A 22,570-nucleotide genomic window follows, 5' to 3' on the forward strand; every position below is an offset into this window, starting at 1 on the left:
TGTTCAAACACGGATAAAGGGTTTACTCCTCTCGCAGCCACTCACTTTTACATGCTGACAATAGTTGCCTTCTTAAATTAAAGCAGAAACAATCATAGTAATCTGATATGATGGACTGCTAGCTCTTTACTATGTTTTTGATATATAATTTTACCAGTTAACGTGCATGCATACAGATATTTTATTGGTCATGTCTACTCCTGTTAACCAAACAAGGCGTCATTTTCTTTTAACGTTTAGTTACAAACGGTATATTAATTTGAACCAATGGAGGAAAAACTATGACATTCTTTGAAATAATTAGAATATTTATAAGTTAGTCCGGTGATTCACTATATGCTCAATCGCAAGAGGAAGGTAACGTTAAGTGCACTAATAGTTCGGATATCTCTTTGGCTTCGATCAACACCTTTACTTCTCTTGAAATGTGCTCCAAATTTCTCGCTTCCTTCTCTCTAGTTGATGTATCTTCCCGTCGACTAAACTTATGGCTTTCCACTATAGATTGGATGCTTTTAAGAACCCTAATTACAGTTCAGAAGCTAACCACTTAGTCAGTGACGTTGAGAGATGATGTTCTGACAATTTTCCCTCAAATATAGCACACAAGTGTTCATATTTGATATGTGGAAATGAAAAAATGTCCAACTTCCATCTGAATTTTGTTGTAACAATTCAACACAACTTAGCCTGTTTACCATCCCTCTTCAGTGATGTCGGCGAGGTCAAAGGTGATCATTTCATGAAATGTTTGATTCCCCAAAGTAGTTCAAACAACGTGGCAAACTCTGTGACCCCTACTTCTCTTGCACACGACGAACGATTACTCTAGTAGCAGTTCAACAAGTAATTTTTGTGGAGGCAATCAGTAATCATCAAACAGTTAAGGCAGTCATATTCTGCAACGATGTAGGAAGGGTGTAAACTATTTTAACATGGGGAATGGGGTGGGGGTGGGGTGGGGGTGTCGTCGGAGAACTTCCAAAAGCGTTGTGTGTTATTATCCGATCCCCAACAAACTGGGTGTGAGAGGGGGTATTGTGATTGAGTGATGTGCACCATCACGTAATATTGAACCAATCAGCGATCATTTGCCCAACCACGTGTGCGCCCCAGCTTTGCAGCTTCTCTAGTCATTTTTTCAGGAAAATCAGTTCTGGGCATGGAGTGGAATCAAACAGACTCGCAATCATTGTGATGGCAATATAAGTTATCACATTGACATTTATTGTTTCCTATCGGTACCTTGAAGTAAATTGAAGTGTTTTGATTGAACATTAATTATGAGACGAAGAGAATAAATCATCTTGAAATCAACTTCTTAAGCAATGGAACTATAGCTGCGGGCTTCCATTAACAGCCTACCAAATACTTTCCCCCAATGGCACCGATAGTACCCAGGGGCGTATCCAGGGGGGCGCAACAGGCGCGCGCCCCCCCCCCTATTGGCCGTCACCAAAAAAAAAAAAGTTTAGCAAAAAAAAAAAAAAAAAAAAAAAATGATGACGACCTTTATGTGAGATGTCGGTAATCGCTCAACCCCCCCCCCCTCCCGTATGCTTTATTTTTTGTTTGCCAAAAAAAGGTTCTGGCGAAGTTCGGCGGCATAATAGTTTTAGAAACATAGATGGTAATTGTGTTTGTATTATCACTATAAACACTAAATGACATGCCAGCCATACTAAATTGTGCATTTTGTGTCCATATTTACTGGAAATGTTGCTTATTATTAAGGTCGAAAAATGGATCACATATGGCCATGGGCGGCGATCCTGGGTGGAGGGGGGATATATCCCCCCATGAAAATGGGTGGAGGGGATGTAATGCACCATATCCCCCCCCCCCCCACCAAATGCCAGGGATAAGAATATTTTCATGCCTACATTTATGCATCTTCGTTAATGTACGGCTCTTTTTTAGCTTCATTTCTCGCCTACCATAAACGCAGTGCGATCTTTTCAAATAAAGCGTCTTTATAAAGCAAAAATAGTTGACTGTAGGCTTCATTGGCCCTATAACAACAAAATGTATTATTGCGCCCACGGTATTGATATAGTACATATATGCACCCTCATAGTATTCATATAGGCCCTATAGTAGGCCTACACACGTACATGTTCCCTCGAACAGCTGAGAATCTCATGTAACCAGGGTAATGCTTAATACACGTTTCACCTGGATGCCCTAGCAATCGGTACCTAGGAATGTAACTATGTGTAATTGTGTATTCAGGCGCGTATCCAGGATTTTCTAACCCGGGGGGCGCGAATTACCATCTAAGCGGAGCGCCACCATCGGTTGGCGCGGAGCGTACAAGAAAATTTCTGGTTTTGATACCCCCCAGATCACCGGAAATGGCACTTCTCGGGCTTGAAAATGACCAACCAGATGTACACTTTTGCCTGAGAACCAAGTATTTCCCAAAAGTTTTTTCCATCCATAACCTTTTTGAAGATTTTCACCAGTCACACATCATGTTCGACCTCATTGCATGTCCTATGGATCATTGCTTTTGTAGGTGATACTACGTCACGGCCCACAATATCCGAAAGCCCCATTTTTCAAGGTTTTAAGCCCATTATTTGTTGAGAATTTGAAAATTCACATTTCTCGTGAATAAATATCACTTGAAAACATACCCATAATGTTGCACAAAATTCAATCTATGGACAACCAATATAGAAAAACCTCCTGGAACCCCTAATAGACAGGTCAAAATTGCACGAGTAGAAGAAAGTATGATGAAGAATGTTGGTGTAGAAATTTTGGAAAATTCCGACAGAGTTAATTTATTGGTGTAGAAATATTGCAACCTCTTATAACGGCTATTATAAAACTTGGTTGAAGGAAATGAAAAATAGCAGATATTTCCGATATCAGGTATATCGAAACCGAACACTACACACATAGGCGTAGGTCCCGTAAGAGGCGGGGGCTGCAGCCCCCCCCCCCCCCCGCAACCAATTTTTTCCCATTTTTTTCTGGCACCTGCTGAAAGAAAAATAAATAGCAATGAATAGCATAAAAATGATCTCCTTGGTAATTAAAATAAAGTTCTAAGCTTGGCCGTCATAACTACTGTAAAAGAGTTTTGACTGAAATGGATCTGTATGCTTTTTCTCCATCTACATAAGACATTTGGTTGTTTACATTAGCATCCGGCGGTATACTGTGCAACTTTCACGGACCGTGCGGTACACGATGCCATGCAATGTAATGACCGATGCTTACTTATATGATATTGGCATCGATTTGTTGAACGCGCGCTTCGCGCGCGAAAAATTTCGGCTTTTTTTCGGGCAAGTCGTTAGAGCCCCAAATCCAATTGGGCTCCTACGCCTTTGACTACACACATAGACAGTTTTTTGAGGCTGTTCATCGTGGAACATGCATTTCACTGCCTCACTGATATGATGTTATATCTGCTCTTTGCTTTACAAATTCGAACAGGCGTGTAGCGAGTAATTGCCAAGGGAGGGGCGAAGCCTGTAGGCAAACTATATAGCTAAGCGAAGCGCCACTATGAGTTGGCGCGAAGCGTATACAAGAAAAATTTTGGCCGAAAATGCCTCCCGGATCGCTGGAAATGACACTTCCCAGGCCTTGTAAGTTGCATCTAAGCATTGTCTATTTTGAAATTACTAGCGATGTAATAAAGAAAATTTGCTCGGGGGGGGGGGCGGTCGCCCCCTTCACGAAATGCGTCATGTTCCCCGACGATTCGGCCGAGTTCAAGACCAACCACAGTTGGTTCCATATATCACAATTGTACTACAATTTGTACAATTGTTTAAGGCGTCCATACACACACACGCGTTATGATAGACCATATATAGTATTTATATAGATACATTAGTGAGAGAGGGAAAATGGAAACGTCAAAAATGGAGTTGTCGGTGTAAGGGGTAGGGTGAGGCGCACACCCCCTCCGTAATCCTTGATCTGTCACTGGCTACCCTGTGTATATAATAGGGATCAGCGCTTAAACTATGACTATTCCTCTTTCTCTTCCCGAGGTCTTGGCTCTCTTCTACTCCCTCCTTTTCTTCTTTTTCTCTCTTTTTTCTTTTTCTTTTCCCTTCCTTCCTCTCCTCCTTTTCTTTTTTTCCCCCTCCTTTTCCCTTTTTTCTTCTCTTTTTTTCTCTCCTCTTTTCCTTACCCGGGGGGCGCGCGCCCCCAACGCCCCCCCTGGATACGCACCTGATATATAGTATATATATAGATCATTAGTGAGAAGAGGAAAATGGAAACGTCAAAAAATGGAGTTGTCGGTGTAAGGGGTAGGGTGAGTCACACCTTTACGAAATCATTGATCCGTCACTGGCTACCCGCTGTAATGATGTCACTGTTCCTCTTTCTCTTCCCGGTGTCTTCGCGTTTTTCTTTTACTCCCTCCTTTTCTCCTTTTTCTCTCTTTCTTCTTTTTCTTTTCTCTTCCTTCCTCTCCTCCTCTTCTTTTTTCCCCTCTTTTTTCCTTTTTTCTTTTTTTTTTTCTCTCCTCTTTTTCTTACCCGGGGGGCGCGCGCCCCCAACGCCCCCCCCCTGGATACGCACCTGGTATTGCATGTGTATAGGCCTATAATAGCCTGCATGAGGCCATTTCCTTCATCGAATAATATAACAGAGCTCTCGAACATTCTAACGTTGCGCCTGAAACAAGATTGACAGGGGCAATTTTCCCAAAATAACACCCGAAATTAAAAAAAAAAGTATTTTGGATCCTGATTATGAGATATTTCGGACATGACATCCCTATTTTAAAGTTGGGTATATGCCGCTTGGAAACCTCGGGAAGTGCCGTTTCCGGCCATCTAGAGGGTTTGTTAATCCCAAAATTTTCTTGTACGCTTCGCGCCAACTCATGGTGGCGCTACGCTTAGATAGTCAACAAGGTCATATACCCCCCCCCCCCCACTCGGAAGTACGGATCGCCGCCCATGCATATGACACCATTTTGCATTTCAGCCCTTCTTTGAAAGCAAAAATTGTACACCCCTCCCCTTAGACCCATCCCCCAGGACGGCGATCATTCATGCTTGGCGCCCCCCCCCCCCTATTGGAAAATCCTGGATACGCCCCTGGTACCATCTCAAGCTTCTAATGATTATAAAATGTTGGGGGATACATCCCCATTCCCCTGATCTTGTAACCTTGTTTCAAAAATTAAAACACATTTCAATTGAACATTTCATAATTAATCGTCATTTTTCGTGTGGAGAAAAAAAATGTACTTTCTTGCACACGCATATCCATAACTTTGGGGCATGATTATATGGGCCATCCCACCAGTTAAATGTTGGGGATACAATCCCAATCCCCCCCCCCCCCCCGGATATACGCCAGTGCACTTATTAACATATTACTTCCTTCACGGAGCTGTTACGTGAGCGCTGCTAAGACAATGGAGCTATAAACGGAGCTAAGACCAAGTAGCAGCTCAAAGCTAACGTGAAAGCCAACACATTTGACTTAGGTTTTGTGAGTTTGATAACACAGTAGTGCATCCTTCGTTGCTATGTAACTTAATAAGCTAGTTAGCTACGCTTAACTTGTTTTAGAAATATTAAATCACGTTTCCCGTTGATTTTTCCCGTAAATAATATTTTTTATAGGTGCTCAAAATGAGCTCTCTTCTTGACGATAACAGAAGCTTGTTAAGGGCACTTAATAGGCAGAAAGAAAGAATAAAAGTGAGTTAATTTCTCTAGTTATTCTCTAGTTCTGACGTTGGTTTTCATAGCTGAAGCATATCTTATGCACAACATATAACTGTAACCAATTACGCGAGCCTTTTACTGAATGCCTGGCCGCTATAGGCTAACTAGTTCGATTGACTAGTTTACCCGTTAGGCCTTCGCAGCTCTACGATGGGTTTGATTTTTAATGTCAGTCCTACCCTAACACTAAACAGTTACTAGAGTTAAGCTAGGAACACCCAGGCAAAACCCATTATTCTAGGCTAGCATAAAATCATTTTGCTTAACACAGTGTAGGCTATGCAATATAGGCTGTGTAACTGAGCCTATTGTTAGCTTAGTCCTAGACCCATTTGTTCCAATTTCATGTAGACTTGGCCTACTATACTGTATCAAACCCAAGTTCAGAAATTTGACAGACCAATGATGGAACTTTTGAGGAAAGCTAATTCTTTGGCTGGAATGGCTACATTTTAACTTAGGCCCATAGAATTCTTTGAAGGAAAAAAAATATTGCCACAATCGACATGATCCTGTTCTCTTTTTGAAGGTAATTTTCTTTAATTGGTTTCATTTATTTCACTTGATGCAGAAACCTTTATTAGGCAGTTTTTCTGTTTGTCATTTTTAATCCGATCTCCGTGTTTGCTGTTGCTATCTTCTTCTCTACAGTATGATGAAAAGATGGCAGCAAGAGAGGCTACAGTGAAGGAGTAAGTCTTGATTTTAGAAACTAATGCCAATGCAATAATTATCTAAATCAATCATTTCTGGTTTTGTCTTAGACTTGTGAGTTGCACTGATAGGACAATAGTGTTAATTCTGTCACGTAATGAATGATGTTGTAATAGAAATTAATGGAAGTCAAATTTATTTTGCCATATAGCATCTATTTGATCTGTCCAATCCAGTTCATGAAAGGTTATGAGTTATGCTTGCATTGACACTGTAAGGAGAGGGATACATTTCATAATTACTGGGCCGTGGCTATTCTTACGACGAGTCGTAACAATTATTTATAAACTATTCTTACGACAAAGGCAAATTCAAGCGCAGTAAAGTAAATAAAGCAACTGCGCATGTAGTAGGGGTAACCCTAACCCTAAACATAACCCTAAACCTCAATCCTAACCCTTACCCTAACCGGAAATTCTTGTTTCTCCTCGTCGTAAAAATAGTACTCCTGGTCATGAAAATAGCAACTGTGCATGCGTAGTCGGGAATTATTCTTACGACTAGTCGTAACAATAGCCACTTTGTAATTACTGCATTAAATAGTTAAATTCCCATTTAAAAAAAAATTCCACAGTTTTTCGCTGCTTTTCTAGACATTGTAAAAAAAGCATATCCTGACAGTATCTCACCAGTGTTCAACATTTCCCATGCTCTTGTTTATTGAAACAATGCAGGACCAGATGCCAATTTTCTGCATCCCGATTTTTTTTCTTTCATTTCCAGAAATATGAGAGCTCTTTGTTTTATCACTTACTAATGAAATTTACAAGATGATATTAAGGCATCTCTTGGACTTATACTAGTTGTATAGGGTGTTGATCTCTGAATAAATATTACTTTATTTCAAACATTTACAGATCACAGTTGCATTCAAGGAAGATGTTATCTATGTACTTCTCTGCTCAAGTGACATTACATGTGAACAATGATATGTAATGATGGTACTAACACCAAGGGACATTTATGGGCAGACATGTCTCCCTTTAATAGATACATATAAAGTTTCAGATGACAAAATTGATTCTATAGAAGTATTCCTATGGGGAAGAAATACTTTTGTGTCTGTATACAGTTTCTTTTATTTTCATATGCAGTGAACTAGCCGTCAATAAGAAAGCAGACTGGGTTGAAAATCTAGAAGCTGCAAGTGAAAGTCAAAGAGTAAAAGAAGAAAGGAAGATTATGGGTCAAGAAGCAGCTCTTGCAGGGAGATCACTTGTTGAGGTACTGTTACATGCACGAGTGCATGTACAGCTGCAAGTAGGCCTACTGAGCTCATGCTATCACCATGCATTCATTTTTTTCCATCATATTTTGATGCTGTTTTTCAGAGAAGGGAGTGGTTTTTCTTTTTCAGTCAGTCTGTGTGCGTGTTTGTATGTATGTATTTATGGGTGTATCTTTGTTTGGCTAGGTATGGCTGTGGGTGTATGTATATGTGTATGTATGTATGAAAGTATATATGTATGTATGAAAATATTTATGTATGTATAATGATGCATATGTATTTATGTATGAAAGTATATATGAATGCATGATTCCCACATGGTCTGGAACAAGGGTAAAGTCTGGTAAAAGGAGTTTTCTTGGTCTTGGAAGTCCTTGAATTTTAAGGTTTAGTCTGGAAAAGGGAGGAAAAAATCCTCATGTGAACATTTCTTATATAATCAATATGATTTCTACGCAAACCAAGAGGGTTTCATTGACGACATAGATCATACTGTGGTGAAATAATATGGCTACACATGTCATGTTTGGGATTCATTACTCACAAAACCTGATTGAAATGGGGTTAGCATACTTTTTGCAAGAGTTACAATGTAAGGCTTACTGTAGGTAGCTAAACATAAAATCATCATGTGTAGGTGTGTAGGCTTCATAGTTAATTGTAAGACATGTTTTGGTCTTGAAAAAGCGTGGAATATCATTTGTTCAAATGATTGGGAACCATGTGAATGACTTAGTGTTCCTTTGCTATATAATGGAACATTTGCAGGGTTCCTCATTGCTGCACCATTGAGTATTTGCAGTGTTTCGCACTTCTACATGATCATATGTTTTTCTATGAGAAAATGACCAATAGGTCCTAAATAATGTTTATATATAAGTGAACTAAAAGTTTTTAATTCAGTTCATTGCTGGTGTTGTAATCAAATCCAAGCATGTATGATAATTCATGTGGTGCATTTATACCTACCAACCATATCTTTGTTCTGATGGGATTTTCAACTGTACATGTTTTTAATGCATAGTTACTATGAATTATAAACATGTACAGTTGAAAAACACCATCAGCATGAATAGTAATATAGCATGCGCAGTAAAGCATGTATTATAAAGAGACTAAATCATTTATTTATTTATGTGTGTGTGTGTGTGATTTCTCATTCAGATAAGAAGAGCAGCCCTGAGGACCCAACTGGAAGAGGAATATGCACAATATGAGAAGGAACTTCATGCAGAGGGGAAAGCCTTCTATTTCAAAAGAGAATGACTTTATAATAACTGTACAACTGAACGTTTGAGGATGCCCTTGCAGTCATCGGTGATATGTTCACATACTTGAGGACAGTGTTTATAGGCCAATATATATATCGCCAAAAGATATGGATATGGAATAAAATGTAATATATAGACTAGTTTAGTATTCTGTTATGTCTGAAGGCTACACTAAGAAATGACAAGAAGTAGGCACGTTCAAGACTATATTGATTCTGTAGTTGATAGATAGGACACGTTGACAGAATCAGCTTGGCTTCAAGTTCATAAAACCTGTTTCTTAGGTGATGTTATGTTTTCTTATCACTTTGCGGTGAATACACTTGTGTCTGCTAATCTCATAACACAAACAGCTGGTTATTGCATTTGTTACACTACCGTATTCCCCACAGACCCAGCAACACTCGTCAGTGCAATAGTCCATACTATAGCGATGAATGTTTTGAGTTTGTCTCCTGTGGAAATGACACACTAAACGGGGAATTAACCACATCATTTCTTGATAATGTACTTAAAGCTGCAATTATTCTTGGTGTGTAGGTCACTCCAGTATGGAAGTGCTTATGTGTCATTGTTTGAGGTATTAAGTTTGAGGTTGTGACCTTTTAAATGCAATAGCTATATTTTTGTGGGTTGTAGATGCATGCTGGGAGGCAACATATCGCAAGCACAGCCAGCGTCTACTGCAAACTCTGTACATATATATATATATATATATATATATATATATATATATATATATATATATATATATATATATATATATATATATATGTTTTATCTTCTTTAGTTCTACAGTTCTACATTGGCTGAGGAATATTGCTTTTTTGAATATTAAATTTTCATTACAAATATTAAAATATGTGATACCTACCATTATTAACACTCGGGGACTGAAGAAACCTCATAAAATATTTCATTTGCTGTGTCTTTTGCCATGTCTACTGTAATGTTTTTATTCTTTTTTATTTATTGCAAAGTCATTCAATATACAGAACATTGATCATGTTTCCATACTTTAAAGGAGCCTATATTCAGCAACTTGTGGTAGCACATGTTTGTTCTACAATTCGATAGCTTTTAAAACATACTCTCATTTTTCAAAGTGAGTTTTACCTTCCCTGTTAATTGTTAATTATAGTGCAAGTAGCAGTCCTTCACTGAGTGCCCTACCTATCAACAGTGGTATCTCATATGACACTTATTAAAAGCCCAAGGGGAGACAACATTCAATATGCCTGTGTTATTATAAGTAAATATATCAAAGTAAGTGGATCTTGACTGTGTTGCCAGTTCTGTTGGGCTTCTCTTCCAGAACAGAGTATCTAGAAGGGGAAAGAACGCTTTGAATGTCTCAGAGAGCTCTCCTAGTACTGTGGCCCTTAGATACAAGGTTCTGCTGCATGTTGCGTGTATAATGAATGAAATCAAAACTAATAGAGCAGAAGACTTTAGTCAAGCTCTGAGTCTTCTTGGTTTATTCCTCATCTTCGATGATCTTATCTCTAACTTTTCCTCATTCATGACTCAATGTTCCAATTAAAGGCATTGAAGACGTGCTCTGAAAAAAGTTAACTTTCCGTTGCTTGCAAATGACTTTTTTTCTAATGAAATGTGATACATTGTTATCTTTCATCTAGACCTGAGATGTCCACGCTGCCATGTACACTGTGTTGTGGGTATTGACCGTAGCTGTATGTATTGTCTGTACACTAGTATCTAATTACAGTCAGTAGCAGGCTCTGTGTGTATTTTCTGGGATCGATGGTGTTGTCTAACACTTCTGTTACACCTCATTCCAAACTAGGTCAGATTACAGGCATGAGACGTTTTTTTGTTCGCGAGTCACCCTTTAACCCTTTTTAAGGCCTCTGGCCATCTGGATATTTTACATGTTTCATCTGGTTGCCATGCTCTGTACAACTAGGATCAAAGCATCATGCCCCTTTAACTTTTATACATGATTGTACTTAACCTAGCAGATGAAATTCAAGTTGCTATGGATGCAACTGTAGTTCATAGCCGGGGTGGGTTCAATATTTAACAAAAGGTCACAAAATTAATAATGAATATTCCAGACATTCCTGGTCCATATAGTTGCATTGAACTGGGAGCTGTGTGTTTGCTGTCGTCATAGCAACCAGTCAATGTCAATTCCATAAATCTACTTGGCAGTCACTAATGACAGTATAACAGACCTGGGAAATTCATGTTTCATTGTGACCTCATGAATGCATGTCATAAAATGCAATAGAAAGCAATAATGACAACAAACTTGTAAACATCTGGGGATAATAAACATGCACTTTCTTGAAATATCTTTTAATCACTGAAGATTACAATCCAGAGCTGGTAGTTGGCAAGCTGCTATTTCTAGCATTGAATGACACATTTGGGACAAAGATCTGGGTTTCTTGCCAATATTTACTTTTGCACATATTTTCTGAAACACTTAATTAATACTTCTTGAATAATACACCTAGGAATAGCAAAGTTTGAATTGATAAGGTAAAATGTCAAGTATTTTGACAACTTGCCAATAGATTTTTATATCTGTTAAACACTAGTATCATGAGTAGACTGTTGTGTGATGTGTAAGTTGTGTGAACAATGTAGCAATGTCACCACATGAGATGAATAAGATGGTTTGGAGGACGACCAATTGTGTAACCATAGATCGTTCTAACCAGTTCATGGTTAAGGGGACGGAGGTCATTCATGCTGAAAACAAGAGAATTTTGTATATTAAGATGTTATCTGTATCCTCTGAATCTGGCAAGGTACCCCTGAAAGCAGAAAGGACTGGACATTGGCGATGAGATAAAGCCACTAGTTATAATCCCCACCCCCTCATTGTCCTTAAAACAAGTGCCAGGTCCCCACTACTTGCTTAATAGCCCAACCCCAACCTCCTCCTTAAAGTTTGCAACTCCCCACCTATAAACTACACCACTGCAGCATTCATACACAGATAAAAAGAGAGGCTGCAATTAAACAATGAAATGGAACTCTGTGGAATAACTTTCTACTTCTTATCAATATTATATGAAACCTTTCCAAATATAGTTCCAAATATAGTAATATTGGAGTTGCAAGTAAATTGGCAGTAGGAAAAGATGGATGGTTATAAAACCAATATTTACAGTAAACCAAGGAGGATACAGCGTTGAGAAAACTTATTTCGGCACACATCAATAATTCACATCTATAAAGTAGAATGAAAAAGCATGAAATAATAACAGTGATAACCTTACATTTAGAATCACTCAGTTCTTAAACAACCAATTTTACCATTCAATCATTGACATCAGATATGGGCTTTAATTTTTGCAACATTTAGAGCTGTTTCTTCTACTACTTTCTTCTACTTTTTTTTGCCCTGTATCATTGTTTATACCAAACATGACATTTTCAATGTACATTATCACCACATTTGATTGTTAACAGTAATGGCTGCACATATGGAATTCAGTTACTTAAGATGCTTTCTCTCTTTAAGTTACATTCAGTGAATTTTAGATAAACATCACTGGATTATTCCTAAACCAAGCAATTGCTTGGTTCTGCTTCATCTTGGATTGGCTCAAACAAGTTTACGGAGGTAGTTGGCAAAGAAAGGACTCTTTTATTTTGGGGGCAAATTTACTCACATCTTTTTTATTATTTGTGCATCCACTTTCTACCACATCCACAACTTAGGTCGTCATTCACGGTTTTCATTCATAGACAATATCTCACCACAATGTTATATTTTATTCGCAATGATTCGAAGCTATGTAAAAATAAGAAGGGTGATTGTAAGTAGTTCAGTCCAAGGGCGTAGGAACCGGGGGGGGGGGGGGGGGGGGGGCTGGGGGGGGGGGGGCCAGCCCCCCCAGTGAAAAATGTGGAGGGGCGGAAGTATCATTCCGCCCCCCCCCGCTTCGCAAGTCAGAAAACCCCTTTTTCATTTCCAAATGAGAAAACAATCTCATTTGGATCACCAAATTGCATCTAAGGCTAGGTGAAAATACAAAATTAAGTTTACAAAATGGAGTGGGTGTTGAAGTGTGCTATATTGCACCAAATTGCATCTGAGACCACCTGGAAATGCAAAAAAAATCCAAAGGGGAGGGGGACACCCCCTCCCCTTAGACCCCTCCCCCAGGCCGGCCATCAGTCTTCAGCCCCCCACTCAAAAGTACCTTCCTACACCACTGGTTCAGTCTACATATGAAAGTTGCTTGTGCTTTTTTTAACCTATTGTGCACTTTCATCTATCATCTATTAGACTACATAAAAATCTGTTTAACTCTGTTTTTACATGGTACTAATATTTTGCCAAGGAGCTATACAGAAGTGACAGAAGATAACACAGAATCATACCAGCACTATTTTCCAAGGCATTTCAGAACCATTTATGAGATCTTTGAAGGGTTTTGTTTGTATTAAAGCAGCCTCATTTAGTGTGCGTCACTCAAATTCACAGTTTAAACATGCGAGCTGATGTACATTCAATACTTTTCATGCAGAATTTCATTTAATCCGAATGGTGTTCTTGGCGAGGAAATGTACGAATTAATGGGTTTTATTCAGTCATATTTGGGATAAATTAAGAAACAAACTATAAACCAAAAAGAGAGATGAAACAGACAACAAATACCAGGAAACTTGTGAAAATGTTACTTTAATTGGGTAAACCATTTCTGAGTTAAACAAAATGAAAGAATTACCTTATTACAAATACAAAAAATCAGCATTCTCTCTGTTTGAAAGGTATCTTCTTAAAATAAGTACCAATATTAAATTTACAATATGAACCGTGCATTTAATTTTAAACAGTTTCTACTCTGTAGACAAACATGGAGTTTACGCATAAAAAGTAAAGAACAATGCAGTTAATTTTGACTATGCAGAAATATGATCAAAATATTTGTTCACTACAGTTATAAACATACAATAGTTACCATAGCATTTTAATTTAACATGGGAGGATGCAAACAAACTAAATAGCATTCTATGTAATATGGCACATGCAAACTAACAATTGCATTTCTGCAAATTGCACTTGGCTAACAACAGATTGTAACAAAAGATTGCTTTGCAGGATGAAGCATGAAAAATACATATTTTGAAACAGAGAAATAGTGTTTCCACATATTATGGAAAGTGCACACTAAATACCCGATCACTTAACAATAGCTTCTTTTAAGTATGGTACATGCGAACTCATATCAATTAATAGTTCTAAATATTATTAGTTACTTATCTGAGAAGTCAAAGAGAGATATTCTTATTACCTATATTAACTAAATAATTTATATCTACAAACTACACTCCAGCTAAGTTAAAGAATGTCAAATGAACAAGTATTAATATTGTGATTTTTACCAAAGTTCTACAACATAGATGATCATGATTAACCACTCTAAAGGCCCGGTCACACTATACCGTTTTTTTATCGGAATACTATCCGATTTTACCGGAGGAATCGAAAGAGCCAGTTTTTCGTTCGGGTCTTCTAGCCACAGTGATAAAGGACCTGATTTGCTATATGTTGAGCCATTCCGATGTGGAATAGCCCTCTCCTAACTTTTGATATTGACTCCGTTTCCATTTATCAGATAGCTATCCGATTTCTCCTCCGATTTTTATCGTTTTTCGATGTGACGTCACTTCAGAATGTAGTCCGTTCCAGAAAACCTCAGATTTGGAGTAGGTATGCGAATATTCCACTGCATTCATTACATTCACTACCACAAACCGCACTCTTCGGCCTAACATCGGAAAAATCGGACCGTATTCCGATAAAATATCGCTGTAGTGTGACCGGGCCTTTAGGCAATTAATGGACCTACCTCTCATTCCTGAGGGAAACTCTAAACCAACAATTTCTTGCTTTTTTTCACTTTCCTTGTTTGTAAAACAGGTTACACAATTACTGTCAACTTAACAAAGAGACCCACTGAAGAAAGGTCTCCAAGATTACTTGTACACTAGGTTTAATATTTGGTAAGCACAAAGATCAAAATGGTTTGCCAAATGACCATGTGTGGTTTTGTGTTAAGTTGGCATTCAAAAGTCCTTGGCTATCAAGAATTCAATAGAGGAAAATCAACAATGGCAAGATAATGCGAAAGTAATGACACCCCGCCCCCACCCCCACCCCCAAACAAACAGTTTATCAGCTTGAATTCTGATAAAAAAGTACTGCACAGAGCCTGTGGTCATATTTCTGAATAAATCAAGTTCTTTCGAAGAGACGCGAGGATAAATGTCCATTTAAGCAACTTTGAAAGAATCTTCTCATATTCTGTACTTCTCAAGGAAAAAAAAAACTACATATATACACACCACCAATGTAAATATAAAACTTATTGCAGTATTGACAAAATTACACAACACATGTTACACCTTATGTTAACAACTCTTTAAAGGATGCCTGCAAATATGCTAGATCGTCTTATACTTGGTAAATACAAAAATAACTATAAATGAAAGGAAAATACTCACTTTAATAAACTCATTTTTTTTTCGCTTTTATGGATCTGATGTTTGGTGTAGCATAATCAATCCTAGGAACTGATAGAGGGTCTTCCAAATCAATCACCCTTCTTAATTTGTTAGTTATTTGTTAAGTTATTTGTGACGTTATTTGTAAGTTATTGTAAGTTATTGTATTGTATTGTATTGTATTGTAAGTTATTGTAAGTTATTTGTGACGTTCACCTATTTGATCATGCCCTTGTAATGAAGTCAGCCAACAGTTGTCACTTAAAGCCTAATATACAAAAGGTCCATTAGGTATGCTATGGGGTATGTGTGTTGTTTATCACACATGTTCATTTCTGTTACATCAACTGGTGTTTCTCATGCCACAATTGTCTTTTTCGTACAAGGAGAATAGAAGTTTGTAGATTACGATATCAACTTTACATATAAAATTCTAACTTAAGCAATCACCCTTATTTCTTAATACCATTTGGCTGTGTCACTACGATAATCTAATTAATTCAGTAATAAGATTAAGAATAAACCACACCAAACATGATGACTACAATATCATAGTTAATGACTTCATATTATTCATTCCTTTCAGAATCATTGAGAAAGATATCTCTAAGCTGGACAAGTAAAGCTATCGTTGTCTTCTTGGAATCGAAAGCCAGGACACATCAAGACAGAATGAGGAGGGTCCATTAGATCACAATTTTCCTGCAAAAACAAAAAAATTAACAAAATCTTATGAATGTGTAAAAATTAAGTTGGCCTGATTTCTTTTTTATCCTGGCAGGATCTTCTTCAGAGGCTGCATGAACCACGCCAAAAGTGATGACTAAATAGGCTCTTTAGTGGATAAGCAGTTTGCAAACAGTTTTGTTTGGTTTTATTTTGAAAATCTTATGAACTGAGATGAAAGATAACAAAACGGTATCCTCTGTCAGAAAAAGACAAGTGCAAGTCATTGCCAGAGGAAACATGAATGAGACCTATCCATTCATCTGGGACAAGCCTGGATTTAAACATGTCATAACACTGCAGAAAGATCCTTGCATTCCTAAATCCATAGTGGTGTAATACACCATAAACTGCCTTGTGATCTTAAATCCAGAGTGGTATATTTAGAATGTAAAAAATGATGATTTATCCTTAAATCCACTTTGGGTTTAAACCTCATAACAAGCTAACCAAATTTCCTACAAGTTCTGCATTAGCCAGTATTAAACATATCCCCAGAAAGGTGAGTTGCCACCTAGCAGGCATTTCCTAAAACTCCCATTAACCAAATGTTGTGATGCCCCAACCAAAACTGTCCAGTGACATCCCAGTATGCAATTTACTGTAACTGAACAGCTTACAAGTTCCACGGTATACATCCATACAGCCTGAAGACATTTTCAAATGAAAGCTTTTGATGAACCAAGAACAACATATTTGACTCTGGATTTTACAGACAGGGGCGTAGCGAGCGGGGGGGTGTGGGGGGGTGTCACACCCCCCCAATAATTTGGTCGCTGTCGGCAAATTTTGGGTCTGTCGGCAAAAAGAGAAAAGGTGAAGAGAGCGGAAGGGGAAGAAAGAAGGAAAGCTGAATAGAGAAAAGGAGAACGGGAGCTTCTTCCGTGCCAAATTTGACTTAAAATATGCACCAGATTGCATCTAAGGACGTTTCAAAACTAAAAAATTTCCAAAGGGGAGGGGTAGACCCCCTACCCTTAGACCCCTCCCCCATTTCAGTCACCACTTCCAGATCCGTCGGCAAATCAAATTTGACTTAAAATATGCACCAGATTGCATCTAAGGACGTTTCAAACTAAAAATTTTACAAAGGGGAGGGGGACACCCCTCCCCTTAGACCCCTCCCCCATTTCAGTCACCACTTCCAGACCCGTCGGCAAATCAAGTTTGACTTAAAATATGCACCAGATTGCATCTAAGGACGTTTCAAAACTAAAAATTGCCAAAGGGGAGGGGGACACCCCCTCCCCTTAGACCCCTCCCCCATTTCAGTCACCACTTCCAGATCCGTCGGCAAATCAAATTCTCCACACCCCCCCAACAAAAACCCCTTCGCTACGCCCCTGTTTACAGAATTGCATTTACTTTGTTAGATTTGCAAGAACTATGGACTTACCAAGATTTCTTGCCTTATCTTCTTGGCCTCGTATTCATATCGAGCTAAGTCACTGTCATACGTTTGAAGCAGATCTTTAATTTCGTTATCCATCAATACGTCTGTTAGGAAGGAAAAACATGAACATCATTTGTACATAGCTCGTAGCAAGCACCATGACATACAACATAAATATGTGATGCAATCATGTGAAATGAAGACTTCAAACACAATCATGTGACACACGTGTAAATGCTGTGCAAAAATCGTGTGAAATGAAAATCGTGTGAAGGGAAAGCTTGTAATTTTCAACCAGATGTGATCAAATTTCTAGACTCAAAAAAAAAAAAAAAAATGCACAAAGACCTCTACTTACAAACCATTCAGAATCCAGGAAGGAACAAAGTATTCTGTTAGGTGAGAGAGATGTCACATGGCACCAACTGACCTTGGAGTCACTTTTTCCCCACCACTTCATAATTTAAATTTTTGATGGGTACACGGACACAAATGCATCACAGTGGCTTAAGGCTCTACTGGGTTGAAAACATCGATTGAGCCTAAAAACATGTTACAAAACATTTACCAAACCAAAAAAATATTGATTTATCTTCTTTAAAGGATCCTACCTGAACTATCCTCAATGATTGAAGTATTCAACCAGATAGCATTATTGTTGACTGAGATAGAGACAGGGGGTAAGGTGGTATCTTGGCCATCTATCAAAGTCAGTCGTATAGCACAGTATTCCGTACTCGATGTTGCCCCTCTGGACACCTCTCTGTGCCACACTGTTTCATCTAAATCACTGAACTTCACCAGCATGTTACTTCCCTTACTTGCCACCAAGAGAGCATAGAAGTTAAGACTGTGGTTCTGTTTTTTACTGAAACGCTGTGTACCAAAAGTCTTCACTTGATCGATACTGTCCGACGCTATAGATATGGGCAAAAATACAAGATGACAAAAACATTTGACATACTACAGATTAAATTGAAAATAATATTCAATTTAACTTATTACCACTCGTGTAAGACAACAAACTTTTTCGACAATGACCCACCATAATATTTCTTTTTTATTCATGATATGCTAGTTACTCAACTGGTTTGATTTAAAAGAAATATATTCAAACACTTGCTACAGTAAAAAGAGAGAATGCTAGAACAGAATTGGTATGAATCTTACACAACTTTGGCAAAAGATGGGAATACTTTCAGTACTTTTCAGATTTCCTTTATAAAAACAGCAAAGATGAAACTAGATAACACACTTTTTGCTGTAGCAGTGCCATGTAAAACACTGATCTTTAAATGATGTAGAACACTGAATGACTGAAAAACATCTGTAAGATTAGTTAAGTCTACAAGAAAAAAGAAAGACTGCAGCCCCCCCCCCTCCCTCGAGCATTGATTATTTCCATCTACCTTTGGTAAAATGTTGTACGATTCAGCTTTGTGAACATCTAATCACAAGACACATTTAGAACATGTTAACTCACCTTTGCTTATGACACATGCTTCAACACCTTCAAAGTCAGACACCAGGGACCTGTAAGAGAAGAGGGTGAGATTAGCCAGATTAGCAAGATATGAATGAATGAGTGAGTGAGTGAAATAAATGTATGAATAAATGAGTGGAATGAATGAATGAATGAATGAGTGAGTGAGTGAGTGAGATTAGCAAGATATGAATGAATGAATGAATGAATGAATGAATGAATGAGTGAAATAAATGAATGAATGAATAAATGAGTGGAATGAATGAATGAATGAGTGAGTGAGTGAGTGAGTGAGTGAGTGAGTGAGTGAGTGAGTGAGTGAGTGAGTGAGTGAGTGAGTGAGTGAGTGAGTGAGTGAGATTAGCAAGATATGAATGAATGAATGAATGAGTGAAATAAATGAATGAATAAATGAGTGGAATGAATGAATGAGTGAGTGAGTGAGTGAGTGAGTGAGTGAGTGAGATTAGCAAGATATGAATGAATGAATGAATGAATGAATGAATGAGTGAGTGAAATAAATGAATGAATAAATGAGTGGAATGAATGAATGAATGAGTGAGTGAGTGAGTGAGTGAGTGAGTGAGTGAGTGAGTGAGTGAGTGAGTGAGTGAGTGAGTGAGTGAGTGAGTGAGTGAGTGAGTGAGATTAGCAAGATATGAATGAATGAATGAATGAGTGAAATAAATGAATGAATAAATGAGTGGAATGAATGAGTGAGTGAGTGAGTGAGTGAGTGAGTGAGTGAGTGAGTGAGTGAGTGAGTGAGTGAGTGAGTGAGTGAGTGAGTGAGTGAGTGAGTGAGTGAGTGAGTGTGTGAGATTAGCAAGATATGAATGAATGAATGAATGAATGAATGAGTGAAATAAATGAATGAATAAATGAGTGGAATGAATGAATGAGTGAGTGAGTGAGTGAGTGAGTGAGTGAGTGAGTGAGTGAGTGAGTGAGTGAGTGAGTGAGTGAGTGAGTGAGTGAGTGAGTGAGTGAGTGAGTGAGTGAGTGTAATAAATGAAAGAATAAATGAGTGAATTAATGAGTGAAATGATGAGTGAACTAAAGAATGAATGGACGAATGAAATTGCATAGCTAAAAATGACATTCTGGTCTAGGCAAAGTAAAGAAGAGGGGGGGAAAAAATGAAAGAGAACAAGAGATGGAAAACAGACACTAAACAGAATCAACCCTACGGACACACTCTCAAATCACACACTGGATGTTGCTAGAGGTAGTGAGATACTTAAACTAAACAGAATCCACCCTACAGACACACTCTCAAATCACACACTGGATGTTGCTAGAGGTTGTGATATACTTAAACTAAACAGAATCAACCCTACAGACACACTCTCAAATCACACACTGGATGTTGCTAGAGGTAGTGAGATAATAAAACTAAACAGAATCAACCCTACGGACACACTCTCAAATCACACACTGGATGTTGCTAGAGGTTGTGATATATTTAAACTAAACAGATTCACCCAATGGAAACACTCTCAAATCACACACTGGATGTTGCTATGTGTACTGAAATATATTTAAAGACATCTTGACCTATCTAGTCAAATTGACCCACTCAGGTACCCTAACCCACTCAATCACCCTGAACCACTCAGACACTTTGACCCACTCAATCACCCTGACCAACTCTGACACCTTGACCAATGCAGTCACCTAGACCCACCCACTCAGTTACCTGACTAGCTAACTTAATCACTGTGCATAAAGTATGATGATTTTATTGGCCTACCCATTATAATGACAGAGCTTATTGTCATCCCATGTACAGTGAGGATCCTTTACACGTCGACATTCTTCGCAAGTCGTGTAGATATCGCAAAACTGTTTAGGTAGCGTGAAGACATGCGAAATAGCCGTAGCAATCACATAAGTTCCATCTTCACGTTGGATCTTGACCATGTCCCGAACTTCATTCTGATGTGGAAAAAAACAACAGAAAAACATGAAAAGCATCGCACTGTCAGCCAAAAGACTAAAAGATGAGGGACTCAGACAGAGAGACAATTCAGAATGGGACACAACAACAATGACCTTATGCACCGTCAGCTGAAGTTTGATATTGGGGCTGTTTTGAAATCTGGCAAATTAAAGCAAAAACAAAGAATTTGGTTACAAAAAGGTCTGCAAATCTTTCACATTTTCTTTTCTGCATTTTGAGAAAAAAAACCTGATTGACTTAGTTTTATGACATTTTATATATACAGTCAACGAGAGCAGAACCAATGAATGTTATCAACTGGTTTAAGTTCCACCTTTTACCTACCAAGTCAAATTAATTAAAGTACTTTGGTTAGTCCAGGGGAGAGGACTTTGGAACTCTTTTTTTTTTTAATCTGACAAGGTTTGTGTCTTTTGGCAGCATATATATGGCAATGTCATTTTAAGTAACATCCACAGCAAAAGGCTGTTCTGATTGAACATATTTCTTAATTGTAGGATCCAATAACTAACCAGCTGAACTTTGTTATCTAACAGTACAACAACAAAATTGGGTGCTGATATTAAAAACAGAAACATATTTTTGTAGCAAAAGTGCCCTGTGACAAGGATATATGCATTGAAGACTTTCCGAATGAATCTTCGAAGGTAAACAAGTCAAAGGAGGAAGAAGCAAAGAAATGACCTTTTGCTATGAATAGAAGAACAAGTTCCATATCACCGATAATCGACAGAGGTCAAGAACTCAAGTGGTAAAAGGACAAACAATACTGTTTCACTCTGTAAAAAGTTGGTGAATGGGGGCCTGAACTTTAAATGCTGTCATGTAGGCAATTCTTAATTATCCTCTAACAATAATTGGGATGACCTGTCTGTGGATGGCCCTCTTGTTTCGTTTTTCGCACATGTCTGAGACTGTGGCAAAAAAGTACACCCCCCCCTCACCCTGCCCATTCCATTGCTTGTACTAAATCCTCCCTAGAAGTTGTAATGCTATTGACTATTACAGTGTTTATCATTTTTCTGTTATAATGGATAATTTACACTATATCCTTTTGAATGTTAAAATATCATCTGTGAACCACAAAAACAAAACAAAAAGTAGTCAGATTTTCACAAAAGTTTATCTTGATGAAGTTGCCAATAAGTTTGGGCTTATCTAATTGTTGTGTATGGGTTGGTTCACTAGTGGCTGTTATTTGTGGAGTTTTCAGTCTTAAAGGATAGTTTTCATGTATGTTGATCCGTCAAGGTTGTTAAAAGAATACTTTCTACAGGAAACGTACACACAGAGAAGAAATAAACATTTTGAAACAGTGTATGTTTATAATCAAATTTGTTGAACACTCCATTGGTCTTGATTTCATTCTTACCAATTTTGATTTAACAATGGAGTCTTAAATTGCATAACTTTATCTTCCTTCACACCAGTTTGAAAATTTCATATTATTTAGGCCCACTGTCTTCATTCTTCCTTCAGCGATTTTTGGTTGACCAAAGCAGGGCAACAAGATATCAGGTTCTTAATGATATTTGTTGACCATGTATCCATCTAAGAAAACCATGTATCCATCTAATAAAACC

At 38.0% G+C, this 22,570-nt stretch overlaps 2 protein-coding genes across 3 annotated transcripts in view; one reads left to right on the forward strand and one right to left on the reverse strand.

The window, feature by feature from the left end:
* Positions 1 to 5,498: 5,498 nt before the first annotated feature.
* On the forward strand, positions 5,499 to 9,067 carry LOC139978333 (uncharacterized). Of its 2 annotated transcripts, none has more exons than XM_071988434.1 (4): positions 5,499 to 5,690; positions 6,369 to 6,409; positions 7,526 to 7,655; positions 8,824 to 9,067. In XM_071988434.1, exons 1-4 carry the CDS (start codon positions 5,622 to 5,624, stop codon positions 8,923 to 8,925), a joined length of 342 nt encoding a protein of 113 aa, XP_071844535.1. In that variant the 5' UTR covers positions 5,499 to 5,621; the 3' UTR covers positions 8,926 to 9,067. The 2 variants fall into 2 exon arrangements, with proteins under 2 accessions (XP_071844535.1, XP_071844536.1); XM_071988435.1 differs by lacking the exon at positions 5,499 to 5,690 and adding an exon at positions 5,788 to 5,885.
* A 4,513-nt stretch (positions 9,068 to 13,580) lies between these two features.
* Positions 13,581 to 22,570, reverse strand: part of LOC139978332 (semaphorin-1A-like) — a 29,481-nt gene continuing 20,491 nt past the window's right edge. Inside the window, exons 14-18 of the mRNA XM_071988433.1 lie at positions 20,778 to 20,962; positions 19,025 to 19,074; positions 18,153 to 18,458; positions 17,545 to 17,645; positions 13,581 to 16,124 (exon numbers count right to left, since the gene is read on the reverse strand). Of these exons, the coding sequence (XP_071844534.1) occupies positions 16,029 to 16,124; positions 17,545 to 17,645; positions 18,153 to 18,458; positions 19,025 to 19,074; positions 20,778 to 20,962 (738 nt within the window). The 3' untranslated portion in view covers positions 13,581 to 16,028. The remainder of the gene's footprint in view (positions 16,125 to 17,544; positions 17,646 to 18,152; positions 18,459 to 19,024; positions 19,075 to 20,777; positions 20,963 to 22,570) is intronic.

This window comes from Apostichopus japonicus, chromosome 13 (assembly GCF_037975245.1).
Source record: "Apostichopus japonicus isolate 1M-3 chromosome 13, ASM3797524v1, whole genome shotgun sequence".
In the NCBI taxonomy this organism is placed as follows: Eukaryota; Metazoa; Echinodermata; class Holothuroidea; order Aspidochirotida; family Stichopodidae; genus Apostichopus; species Apostichopus japonicus.